At 38.1% G+C, this 13,925-nt stretch overlaps 1 protein-coding gene across 1 annotated transcript; it reads left to right on the top strand.

The window, feature by feature from the left end:
- The first annotated feature begins 654 nt into the window (after positions 1-654).
- Positions 655-13,716, top strand: LOC132563704 (complexin-like). The gene is made up of 4 exons (XM_060228455.1): positions 655-709; positions 3,338-3,513; positions 5,809-5,956; positions 13,637-13,716. Exons 1-4 carry the CDS (start codon positions 655-657, stop codon positions 13,714-13,716), a joined length of 459 nt encoding a protein of 152 aa, XP_060084438.1.
- The last annotated feature ends 209 nt before the right edge of the window (positions 13,717-13,925 follow it).

Below are 13,925 nucleotides of genomic sequence, written 5' to 3'. Positions count from 1 at the left end.
AAGACTTGATAGGTACACCCTCAGGGAGGATATCACAAGACTTGTTAGGTACACCCTCAGGGAGGATATCACAAGACTTGATAGGTACACCCTCAGGGAGGATATCACAAGACTTGTTAGGTACACCCTCAGGGAGGATATCACAAGACTTGTTAGGTACACCCTCAGGGAGGATATCACAAGACTTGTTTGGTACACCCTCAATGAGGATATCACAAGACTTGTTAGGTACACCCTCAGGGAGGATATCACAAGACTTTGTAGGTACACCCTCAGGGAGGATATCACAAGACTTGTTAGGTACACCCTCAATGAGGATATCACAAGACTTGTTAGGTACACCCTCAGGTAGGATATCACAAGACTTTGTAGGTACACCCTCAGGGAGGATATCACAAGACTTGTTTGGTACACCCTCAGGGAGGATATCACCGGACTTGTTAGGTACACCCTCAGGAAGGATATCTTGAAACTTTTTATGGTCACCATAATGGAAGATGTGAGGAAATTTGGCTGTGATTTAGCCTAAAATGTGTACTTAATGTATAATGCTAACTTGATTTGATTTATATATTTTCCAGATCTAATGCTACTGACACGAGAGGAAGTCAACTGTGTATAATTTTGTGTGTACCCTGATCACAGGAAATCAACATGGCTGCATTTATTGCCAAACAGATGGTTGGTAACCAACTAAAGTCTGTAAAAGGTAAGGATTTATCTCGCTATAGGGCCAATACCGCCCTATATATGTATATATATTTATATAATATCCATTTATATACGATATATATAGATATACCCGAGACCTACCCTTTACCACTGGGGCTGCAATATGCCTCACACAGATGGTTGGTAACCAAATCATATCTGTACAAGGTAAGGGCTCATTTTTCACTTTATTAATTCCGGTCTATAGAACATCAAATTCTATATCAGGAATCTCCTTCAGTTTCCTAGTTTAGGTTTTCACACATTTAAAAATCCTAATTCACGCAATCATATTTAGTTTACTTGTAATTTAAATTTTTCACTTTTTATCAAGGTATATATAGTCAAATATATCACAATTGAAAGTCAGTTTCAATTCAGAATCATGCACTATATATCTCACCAGCACTTTGTTACCACCAGTGTCTCCCTATATATATTTATGTATTTATGTGTCTCCGTTTGTACCCTGTATTTGCATGTCCTTTCATCTCTCTTTGGATGTGTTTTCCTTTATATCCCATATTTGTGCATCTATGTGTCTACCTCTATATTCTATGTTGATGTATCAAAGTGTTTACCTATACCTTACGTTGGTGTATCCATGTGTCTCCCTTCATAACCCCATGTTGGTATGGTCATGTGTCTGCCCTTATACCCTATGTTGGTGTATCTATGAGTCTACCTTTATATCATATGCTGGTGTGTCCACGTGTTTCTCTATATGCCCATATGTGTGCATATCCATGTGAGTTCCATTTATACCCTATGTTTGTGTGACCATGTGTCTGCCCTTATACGCTGTGTGTCCATGTGTCTGCCCTTATACGCTGTGTGTCCATGTGTCTGCCCTTATACGCTTTGTGTCCATGTGTCTGCCCTTATACGCTGTGTGTCCATGTTTCTATCTTTATAGCCTATGTTGGTGTGTCCTTATGTCTGCCCTTATACTTTTTGTTTGTGTGATGATGTGTCCCCCTTCATCCCCCTATGTTTGTGTGACCATGTGTCCCCCTTCATCCCCCTATGTTTGTGTGACCATGTGTCCCCCTTCATCCCCCTATGTTTGTGTGACCATGTGTCCCCCTTCATTCCCCTATGTTTATGTGACCATGTGTCTGCCCTTGACTCTTTGTGTGTTCATGTGTCTCCCTTCATCCCCCTATGTTTGTGTGTCAGTGTGTCTCTCTGTATAGCCACATTTGTGCATATCCATGTGTCTCCTTGTATACCCCTACCCCTGTGTTTTGGTTTTTCCCTTGTTCCCCTTGTTTGTCCTCCTATCAGTGTGCATGTCAGTACTAGGTTGACTGTCTACATTGTAATAGCATGTTTTCAGGTTGTCGGTCTATTCTTTCAATTTCTCTACCTCTGGATTTTCAATATTGTTGGTTTTTTATTTAGGATTGCATGTTTTTTGGAATAGCATGTTTTGTGCTATTTTGCTAGTTGTCTTTCTTAGGATAGTAGGTTTTGCCACTTGTCCATCTCAGAATTTTTCTTTTAAATTGCCTGCAAGAATTGATTTTTTATCTTGTTTGAAAGGCTACACAGAGCAAAGTTTCTTCTAATGATGTTAAGAAGGAAAGGTTTCTTCTAATTGTTTTAGGAAGAAATAGTTTCTTCTAAAGGTGTTAGGGAGATACAGTTTCTTCTAATGGTATCGATTGGTGTTAGGGAGGAATAGTTTCTGGTAATTGTGTTAGGTAGGAATAGTTTCTTGTAATGGTGTTAGGGAGGAATAGTTTCTTGTAATGGTGTTAGGGAGGAATAGTTTCTTGTAATGGTGTTAGGGAGGAATAGTTTCTTGTAATTGTGTTAGGTAGGAATAGTTTCTTGTAATGGTGTTAGGGAGGAATAATTTCTTGTATTGGTGTTAGGGAGGAATAATTTCTTGTAATGGTGTTAGGGAGGTATAGTTTCTTCTAATGGTGTTAGGGAGGTATAGTTTCTTGTAATGGTGTTAGGGAGGTATAGTTTCTTGTAATGGTGTTAGGGAGGAATAGTTTCTGGTAATTGTGTTAGGTAGGAATAGTTTCTTGTAATGGTGTTAGGGAGGAATAATTTCTTGTATTGGTGTTAGGGAGGAATAATTTCTTGTATTGGTGTTAGGGAGGTATAGTTTCTTCTAATGGTGTTAGGGAGGTATAGTTTCTTGTAATGGGGTTAGGGAGGTACTGTTTTTTTCTAATGGTGTTAGGGAGGAATAGTTTCTTCTGATGGTGTTAGGGAGAAATAATTTCTGTTATTGATGTTAGGGAGGAATAATTTCTTGTATTGGTGTTAGGGAGGAATAGTTTCTTTTAATGTTGTCAGGGAGAAACAGTTTCTTGTAATGGCGTTAGGGAGGAATAGTTTCATATGGGTTTTTCATATTGCTTTATAGGTACAGTTTCTGCTATGTGGTGTAAATTTGGAAGAATTTATTTTATTGGTGCTTGGAGTAAACTGTAAAGAAATGACTGGTTGTTTTAAGGAGTAAATTATTAAGAAAAGACTGGTTGGTTTTAAGGAGATAACCATTTTTGGATATGGCATTATGTCCAGTAACAGGGGACTCCATCAGAGGAGCGGTAAGTGTGAGAGGGTAGATGTCCGTGTTAGCTCTGTTTTGTGTATTTATTAGGTGCTATGGGTGACAAAGACGGTGAGGGGGGAGATGCATCAGCTGAAGATGGCCCTAATTCAGAGCAGCAGAATGAAATAGAGGAAGCACGCAGAGAGGCGGAGGAGAAACGAAAGGAGAAACATAGAAAGATGGAAGAGGAAAGAGAAGATATTCGACAAGGCATACGAGATAAGGTAAAGAACCTTACTCCAAAACAAAGGTTCCATCTCCTGTGGTTTATCTCTGATGGGGTGGCATTCCTGCTTCAAGAGTGTTATTAACTACATCTAGTTAGACCTGGTGACAGTTTATGTATTGTAAGGACCCCGCATTGAGATTCCAGTGCCCTATAGTAATGAGCTTGTCTGTCAGTGTGTCCATCCGTCTGTCTATTTTTGCCTTCCGCACAATAGATTTGTATTTGTTGTCGGATTCTCACTGAATTTGGTATGTGACTTTATATTAATGAGACCTCACATGGGTTTGATAACCATTGAAATCTGTCAATATTTCCAAGAGTCATGAGACTTTGAATGCTGAAAATGTACCGTTTTATTACTTTCTGTAAACTGTGTATTTGCAGTCCAATTTTCACTATATTTGATATGTGGATTTATGTACACGAGATGTGGCATAAATTTTATAACCATTAAATTCTTTTCATAACTACACGAGTTATAGGACTTTGAATGCTGATAAAAATGATCATTATTACTTCCCTGATAAGTGTTGTTCATTTTAGTGCTGATTGTAAAATCCAATATAGCCACCATGTTGATTTTAGTGCAGATCAGAAAATCCAATATGGCCACAATCTCTCCTGAGTGGCTGAGGCATTTTTGACTTTTTGACAAAAATAACTGTTGCCATTGACTTCTAACTTGATACAAATGATCATCATGAGGTCCTGTACAAATGTTGTGGGTTTTTCAAGCACATTGCAAAATTTTAAATGTTTGCTGTGTATAATTAGACCTGGCGAAAGTTTGTCTGTTGTTTGCTGTGTATAATTAGACCTGGCGAAAGTTTGTCTGTTGTTTGCTGTGTATAATTAGACCTGGCGAAAGTTTGTCTGTTGTTTGCTGTGTATAATTAGACCTGGCGAAAGTTTGTCTGTTGTTTGCTGTGTATAATTAGACCTGGTGAAAGTTTGTCTGTTGTTTGCTGTGTATAATTAGACCTGATGAAAGGTTGTCTGTTGTTTGCTGTGTATAATTAGATCTAGGGTTGATTTACCCTAGACGTCTGCTGTAAAAGTCCTGAAAATAGAAGGAAATTGTGATTTATATAGGATCTGTTTCACAACTTCCAGGACATCGTTTTATCTTGATAATATATTATTGTATTTAAGTTATTGTTATACTTACTACTGAGGTCTTGCGTTTCTGTACCTAGTTTTATGATTTTTTATTTGATTTTTGTCAGTAGTGATTTTACTCAGACAGTTCAGACAAAATGATCGGTGTGATAGTCGTGAAATATCAAATTTAGTCTTTGGCTCGTCAGTTCTAGGCAATTCTGATTGACAAGATTGATAAGATGGTCCCCACTAGTAGTTATTGTAGATTTATGGAGTTTGTTACCACTATGTCAAGTATCCAGTTTGGGTGCTGCTTGTTCAGGTCTGATCATGATAAGATGGTCCCCACTAGTAGTTATTGTAGATTTATGGAGTTTGTTACCACTATGTCAAGTATCCAGTTTGGGTGCTGCTTGTTCATGCCACATTACCAGGTCTGATCATGATAAGATGGTCCCCACTAGTAGTTATTGTAGTTTTATGAAGTTTGTTAGCACTTCTGTTAAGAACTATCTAAAGGAATCTTGTTGAAACTTCTGCCATGTGTTTATTACAGCACATGGTGGTAAACCTCAGTGTTATGAGATATAGAAGATTACCACCAGTGGTCATTTTGAACTTTTGGACTTTGGACTTTATCAGTTTGTTACTGACATTATTGTGAGGGATCTTATTTAATCTTTGGTATAAGTTCTATATGGGTTCCTGTGAATTGTTCAAACATTTTTTATTTGGATATTTTTTATATTTTTTTCAAGGTTATCTATAAAAATCATTCTGATATTTTCCCACACATCCAGTCTGTAATGTAGATGTTTATGTTTATAGCTCTGTCAAATATTCAAGACAGATTCAAGTAGCCATTATGAAGTTATTGCTGCTGAGATATCTATATTAAATCTGAGGGACATGTTCAGTATAGAAGGTGTTGGTTGTGAAAGTCACATTTTAGCCCTGATTGGTCTGTCTGCTTTCTATTCAAGCTCATGTTTTTGAAGTAAACTTCCAGATGTATTCCAAATTTATCTTCTGATAAGAACAGAGTTAACATAAAGACAAATTCACAAGTGAGGAAGGCAGATGGTCCAGATATGATTTATGATGCCTGAGATGATGAGTACCGTGACCCCTCTGGGAGTTCTTATTGCTTAAAAGGAAGCTTCAATGGATTGGATCATTTATTTTACAGTATGGAATCAAGAAAAAGGAGCCAGAAGTAGATCCAGCCTCACTCCTACAGGAGGATGGAGATGGACGACTAGGTCGCAAGAAAAAGACACCTGCAGAACTTGCAGCTGAGGCAAATGCTGATTCAGAGGATGAAGATGAATTTACAAGTAAATTTTCAGCCTTGTGTTGCTGTATGAACTTTGTGTGATAACAGTTTCATTTATATAACATTTTCTGTTTCTATATTCATCAATATTCGAATGTGTACCACACATTCATTACACCTCCAAGCATGACTTACTTGTATATATGTCACACCTTTGACTTACCTGTACAACAGTTAACACATACAGATGTGACTTACCTGTGCATCTGCCACACTTCCAGACTTGATTTACTAGTACAACTGTCACACCTCCAGCGGTGATTTACCTATGAATCCATCACACTTCCAGACATGATTTACTTGTATATCTGTCATCTCTTCAGATGTGACGTTACAGTACATCCGTCACACCTTAAAATTTGACATATCTGTACATCTGTCACACCTTTAGATGTGACTTACCTGTACTTCAGTCGTACCCTCAGGTGCGACATATCTGTACATCAGTCGTACCCTCAGGTGCGACATATCTGTACATCTGTCACAACTTTAGATGTGACATATCGGTACTTGTGTCACACCTTCAGATGTGACATACCTGTACATCTGTCTCACCTTTTGATGTGACATATCTGTATGTATGTCACACCTTCACATATCGGTACTTGTGTCACACCTTCAGATGTGACATACCTGTACATTTGTCACACCATCAGATGTGACTTACCTGTACATCTGTCACACCTCCAGATCTGATTAACATTTGTCATGATTTCAGGTAGAAAATTACTCATGTTTTATTTCTTTTGGTGCTATTACTTTAAATTTCTTTCATTTTCTTGCATTATGCTTTACTTCTATTTCCTAAATCTCAATATATCTGTGGGAAATTTTAGAATAAAGCCAAATTATTAAGTTCTGTTGGTTACAATTCATACATGTTTGGAACAGGGCAGATCAGTCAGTATACCCGATAGGTAATTTTTGAAAGAAGGTTACTGAATTGTTGAACCTTAATGATAAGTCTAAACCTTACTGTGCTTAAATAAGAAATCCAGAGTTGAAATTATTTTCCTGATAAATAATGTTGATGCAAAGGATATTCTTCAAAATTACTTTATTTATCCTATGATGTTGTCCTCTCTGAATCTGCTGCCATTGTCATTTCATTTTTGGAAAGAATGATAAAATCCTTGCATCATTTATATAGCTTGTTGTCGCCATGATTGTAGGACTCCATAGGGACACAAAGTCTTCAGAAGGAGTGAGAGTTACGCCCCTTTCATTACAAATCATTGTTGTTTACTCTCATCACACTTGTTAATTTTCATTTCCAAATCTGTGTTTAATAAGTCACTTGGATTGGAAAAGAGGCAGAGTTGACAGTGATTCTCTCTGGTACATCTTATCTAAATAATAAATGGTTGTCAGAGACTTAAGACAAAAACCAGTGGATTTATTTAATATTTGTAATGATAACTGGTATTTAATGAAACAATTTTTTTATAAAAACAATAGCATGTTGGATTTAGTGATATGAAAACTAAAAATGGAAATTAATTTTCTCCAAAAATTGACCAGAGTCTCCATTTTATTTAACAATTTGTATAATGCTGTCTGTTCTCTGCTAAGTTATTTTGAATTATTGTAAAGTCAGTTACACAAGTTATCTCAATCACAATGGACTTCAAATAGAAATTAATATGAAATCAATGGTAGGCTCATTCAACATGACATTAATGTCTGCGTGTATATGTGATAACTTTGTTGATAAATATCATTCTAGAAGATTGAATTCCTAGCCTGTTTAACATTGACTATATGATTACAATGGACAGCCCTGGGAAGGATGGGATCAATCTTTAGTATCATGTTTATATGTAAATTCATGTTGATATTAAAATTATATAAATTTTCTTGTTAAAGTTTGTTTAAAAAGATAAAATCTGACATGTATGTAGATCTAAGAGTGATCAGTATGTAGTGATGTATTAGATGAAACTGATCTGAAGGCTTTTTCCTTTATACAACTAGTACAATGTACAATAAGTTTCAGTTTTGAAACTTTACATCGGGGACCAAATACATCAACAATTGTCACCTCAGGGTAGCAAATGTAAATGTAACTATGTTAACCAATACTATAAATGTAACTACGGTAACCAACAATTTAAATGTAACTGATTACTAGCCTTGTAAAAAGAACTGTAGTAATCAATGCTGTAAATGTTACTATGGTAATCAATGATGAACATGATGAAACATTTAACTTACACTGTACACATACAAATACTGTAAATGTAACCTTGGACACCTACGCTGTACAGATAAGGGCGACTAGCCATGACCTGGCAGTGTCCTGACACTGTACAGATTAGGGCAACTAGCCATGACCTGGCAGCATCCTGACACTGTACAGAGGACAACTAGCCATGACCTGGTGGTGTTCTGACACTGTACAGATAGGGACAACTAGCCACGACCTGGTGGTGTCCTGACACTGTACAGATTAGGGCAACTAGCCATGACCTGGCAGCATCCTGACACTGTACAGAGGACAACTAGCCATGACCTGGTGGTGTTCTGACACTGTACAGATAGGGACAACTAGCCACGACCTGGCGGTGTCCTTACACTGCACAGATAGGGACAACTAGCCATGACCTGGCAGCATCCTGACACTGTACAGAGGACAACTAGCCATGACCTGGTGGTGTCCTGACACTGTACAGATAGGTACAACTAGCCACGACCTGGCAGTGTCCTGACACTGTACAGATAAGGGCAACTAGCCATGACCTGGCAGTGTCCTTACACTGCACAGATAGGGACAACTAGCCATGACCTGGCAGTGTCCTGACACTGTACAGATAGGGACAACTAGCCATGACCTGGCAGTGTCCTTACACTGCACAGATAGGGACAACTAGCCATGACCTGGCAGTGTCCTGACACTGCACAGATAGGGACAACTAGCCATGACCTGGCAGTGTCCTGACACTGCACAGATAGGGACAACTAGCCATGACCTGGTGGTGTCCTGACACTGTACAGATAGGGACAACTAGCCATGACCTGGCAGTGTCCTTACACTGCACAGATAGGGACAACTAGCCATGACCTGGCAGTGTCCTGACACTGTACAGATAGGGACAACTAACCATGACCTGGCAGTTTTCTGACACTGTACAAATAAGGACAACTAGCCACGACCTTGTGGTGTCCTGACACTGTACAGATTTGGAGATGTAGCTTCAACCTGGCAATGATCTGACACTGTGTAGGTTTGGGGAACTAGCCACGACCTAACAATGGTCTGACACTGTGTATGTTTGGGGAACTAGCCACGACCTAACAATGGTCTGACACTGTGTAGGTTTGGGGAACTAGCCATGACCTAACAATGGTCTGACACTGTGTAGGTTTGGGGAACTAGCCACGACCTAACAATGGTCTGACACTGTGTATGTTTGGGGAACTAGCCACGACCTAACAATGGTCTGACACTGTGTATGTTTGGGGAACTAGCCACGACCTAACAATGGTCTGACACTGTGTAGGTTTGGGGAACTAGCCACGACCTAACAATGGTCTGACACTGTGTATGTTTGGGGAACTAGCCACGACCTAACAATGGTCTGACACTGTGTAGGTTTGGGGAACTAGCCACGACCTAACAATGGTCTGACACTGTGTATGTTTGGGGAACTAGCCACGACCTAACAATGGTCTGACACTGTGTAGGTTTGGGGAACTAGCCACGACCTAACAATGGTCTGACACTGTGTAGGTTTGGGGAACTAGCCACGACCTAACAATGGTCTGACACTGTATAAGTTTGGGGAACTAGCCACGACCTAACAATGGTCTGACACTGTGTATGTTTGGGGAACTAGCCATGACCTAACAATGGTCTGACACTGTATAGGTTTGGGGAACTAGCCATGACCTAACAATGGTCTGGCACTCAGTATTTAAAGGGAAGTAGTCATTACTTAACAGTGTTATGAGACAAGATAATGAGGAAGTTCAAAACTTGATTTTTAAAATTTTTGTTATGTTCTTAAATTTTAAGTTGTAGAATGTTTAGTCATAGTTATTTACTTTTAGTAAAATTATGAAACAGGCTAGATATATATACTGGATGTGTTGATGCTCAAATTTAATGGTTTTATGTTTTTACAATATTTTCATGATATTATCAATTGTATATGTGCCATTTATCAATATGTGTGCAATATTTATATATGATTTGAGTGTGAAACATCCATGTTCAATAGAGTATCTTAATATTTGAACATCTGTTTACAATATTGATGTAGGATTTTCCTGTAATACTTATATGTTTAAATGTATGTATACAATAGTGATATAGGATTTACCTGTAATACTTACGTGTTCAAACATCTGTATACAATAGTGATTTAGGATTTACCTGTAATACTTATGTGTTCAAACATCTGTATACAATAGTGATATAGGATTTACCTGTAATACTTACGTGTTCAAACATCTGTATACAATAGTGATTTAGGATTTACCTGTAATACTTACGTGTTCAAACATCTGTATACAATAGTGATGTAGGATTTACCTGTTATAATTAAGTGTTCAAACATCTGTATACAATAGTGATGTAGGATTTACCTGTAATACTTACGTGTTCAAACATCTGTATACAATAGTGATTTAGGATTTACCTGTAATACTTAAGTGTTCAAACATCTGTATACAATAGTGATGTAGGATTTACCTGTAATACTTAAGTGTTCAAACATCTGTATACAATAGTGATTTAGGATTTACCTGTAATACTTAAGTGTTCAAACATCTGTATACAATAGTGATATAGGATTTACCTGTAATACTTACGTGTTCAAACATCTGTATACAATAGTGATTTAGGATTTACCTGTAATACTTAAGTGTTCAAACATTTGTATACAATAGTGATGTAGGATTTACCTGTAATACTAAAGTGTTCAAACATCTGTATACAATAGTGATATAGGATTTACCTGTAATACTTAAGTGTTCAAACATCTGTATACAATAGTGATTTAGGATTTACCTGTAATACTAAAGTGTTCAAACATCTGTATACAATAGTGATTTAGGATTTACCTGTAATACTTAAGTGTTCAAACATCTGTATACAATAGTGATGTAGGATTTACCTAAAATGCTAATGTGTTCAAACCATTGCAGTCAGAAAATTTAAGACTCAGTTTGATTGGAAACAAAGCACAGCAGAAATTATTTCAAATAAGATGGTTGTGTTTGATTGACACTAAGGCTGATCACCTATCACACTCCATGTATTAAGGGACAGTATCATGGCCTGTTTTTGTTTCAGTTTTGATGTTGAACAAATATTAACTATGATTATCACTTTTAATAAATAAGCATGAGTACTAGAAACCTTAGAACCAAACCATGGCACAATGTGTCACTTCAATATAAGAGGTGTACACTGCACATAACATGTTCCTATGGTAATACTACCATCAATATTGTGAATTCTTTTATATATAAAAACAGTATTTGTTGTGTGATAGTGTAGACTTTTTAAAAACTTGGTTCCTGAATGGAGCATAAATCGCATTTCATGTTGACTTTAGACTCTCAATTCAAGTTCCAAAGTTCTAACAATGAAATTACTGCAACATAGTCTGTCCTTTTTCTGTCTCTGATGTGAAATGTATGTCCCTTTAAGGGGAAATAAACGTACATCATTTAATTTTGATATCATCATGAATTCAATAGCACCAAACCTTCTACCCCACTCCATGCCCTGCTATAAGTACATAATTATCCAAGTTTATTTGAGCAGGAATTGTATTAGATGCAATGTATTACTGATTGTCTACCAGTGTTTATGCCCAACCAGTGGCCATACTTCCAGTGGCCAGCTCTAAGGTCATCCCTACATATGGCTAGACTTAGTTGTAGCAAATTGCTGCTGTGGCCAACCCTACCAGTAACCCCATCTTGTAGTCAATCCTGTCTGGGCACTGCTAGCAGTGGCTATCGTCATGGTCACCCTACTTGTGGCCAACCCTACCAGTAACCTAATCAACTGCCACCCCATCTTGTAGTCAATCCTGTCTGGGCACTGCTAGCAGTGGCTATCGTCATGGTCACCCTACTTGTGGCCAACCCTACCAGTAACCTAATCAACTGCCACCCCATCTTGTAGTCAATCCTGTCTGGGCACTGCTAGCAGTGGCTATCGTCATGGTCACCCTACTTGTGGCCAACCCTACCAGTAACCTAATCAACTGCCACCCCATCTTGTAGTCAATCCTGTCTGGGCACTGCTAGCAGTGGCTATCATCATGGTCACCCTACTTGTGGCCAACCGTACTTGAGGTTGACTCTTTACCACTGATAGTTTTTGCCAATGGCCATATCCAGGGTCACTCGAACAGGTGGTCAACCTTACTTGCTGCTGTCCTTTTATCAGTGACCACCCTACATACAGCCATCTCTAGGATCACCCCAATAGGTGGCCACACTTACTTGATGCTGTCCCTGTATCAGTGACCACCCTACATACAGCCATCTCTAGGATCACCCCAATAGGTGGCCACACTTACTTGATGCTGTCCCTGTATCAGTGACCAACCTACATACAGCCATCTCTAGGATCACCCCAATAGGTGGCCACACTTACTTGATGCTGTCCCTGTATCAGTGACCACCCTACATACAGCCATCTCTAGGATCACCCCAATAGGTGGCCACACTTACTTAATGCTGTCCCTGTATCTCTAGAATCACCTCAGTAGATTTGAGCTGATTTGATTTAAACTAACTCCAGAAACATACTCTTCTAGGAAAAGGGAGGCAACTATTTCAAAACAAATTGTTGGAAGAACCTTCAAACGAGATAATATTGACAAGGTTTATAATAGTAATAAAAGTAACGCTGGTACACTGTGCATATCAGTGAAAGAAAAGGGCATTCTCAACAGTGTTAACTTAAACCTCAATATGTATGATATATGTTTGTATCAACAATATATACAACTACATTTGGGTAGGAAAGGTAAACTCCTTACATTTAATGTTTTATAGCCAGAATATTGTCTATCCTTTGAGGTTAAATATCCTCCATGTTGATATTGGTGAATTGCTGTGTTCCCCAGCATTGTTGGTATAGTATCCCTGTAACATAGAATGCCATGCCAACTCCTTGGTTGTGATGCCATCACACCTTAGTCATTTTAACCTTTTCTCTCCCATTTCTTAATTCCATTTTGTCTGTATGTAATGATTTTCCTCACCGTTTTGTTCCATTACCGTCTAAATTCTTTTCATTTTGTTGCTTTTTATATTTCTTTGTGCCCTATAGAGTCCCAGCATTGACAAATTTCCTCCAATGAAAACTTAGATACTGCCATATTACCGTGTAGTAATTACATTTTCAGGGGTGAAAATCAGTGGAAATTTATTTTCATTTTTCCTTGTTTACAGAGAAATCCACATGTTTTGTTGTGTATAAAGTGGCCCTGTCTGACTAGGGAAATCTAAAGTCTGCACAGTCTTAAGACCGCTTATATGTAACTGGTGTCACAAAGATAGATTCCCCAAGAAAATCAGAAAATAAGGCATATTTACTATAACAGTGTCTTACAACAGACTCTGAGACAGGTTCTCACTATAAATACTATAATTACATGATAGACGAGGAAGAAAAAATGACATGGTTCCAATGAGTTTTCTTTATGTTTTCCAGTGCCAAAAAGTCTTGATGAATTGAAATCGAAAGTGGTCACTAGTGTTGGGGAGGTAACTGAAAAGTGTACACTACAGTGAGATATAGGGCAAGGCTTGCTTTCTTATGTAAGTAATTCTCCCAGTGTGATGCACTGTAGTGTAGCCTTCTCACCTCTATGTTGTCAGCAGTTCTATAGTTTCCTTGCTGTCGTGCTACCTTGATGTTGTGTATATGTTGTGTTGTACAAGTTTTCTCTAGATTGTCTCCCTTGCTTACCTCCTATGACTAAGCTCTTTTCTTGGAAATC

The sequence above is a fragment of the Ylistrum balloti genome, unplaced genomic scaffold, assembly GCF_031769215.1.
Source record: "Ylistrum balloti isolate Yb309-2 unplaced genomic scaffold, AGI_CSIRO_Ybal_v1 Utg371830, whole genome shotgun sequence".
NCBI classification, from domain to species: Eukaryota; Metazoa; Mollusca; class Bivalvia; order Pectinida; family Pectinidae; genus Ylistrum; species Ylistrum balloti.
The sequence above is the reverse complement of the archived record's forward strand: the minus strand, read 5'-3'. Positions and strand labels throughout refer to the sequence as shown.

Coding starts and splice junctions, on each gene's coding strand:
- LOC132563704 (XM_060228455.1), top strand. CDS start 655: ATGGCTGCATTTATTGCCAAACAGATGGTTGGTAACCAACTAAAGTCT. Junction 710..3,337: donor CCAACTAAAGTCTGTAAAAG/GTAAGGATTTAT, acceptor TGTATTTATTAG/GTGCTATGGGTGACAAAGAC. Junction 3,514..5,808: donor GACAAGGCATACGAGATAAG/GTAAAGAACCTT, acceptor TTTATTTTACAG/TATGGAATCAAGAAAAAGGA.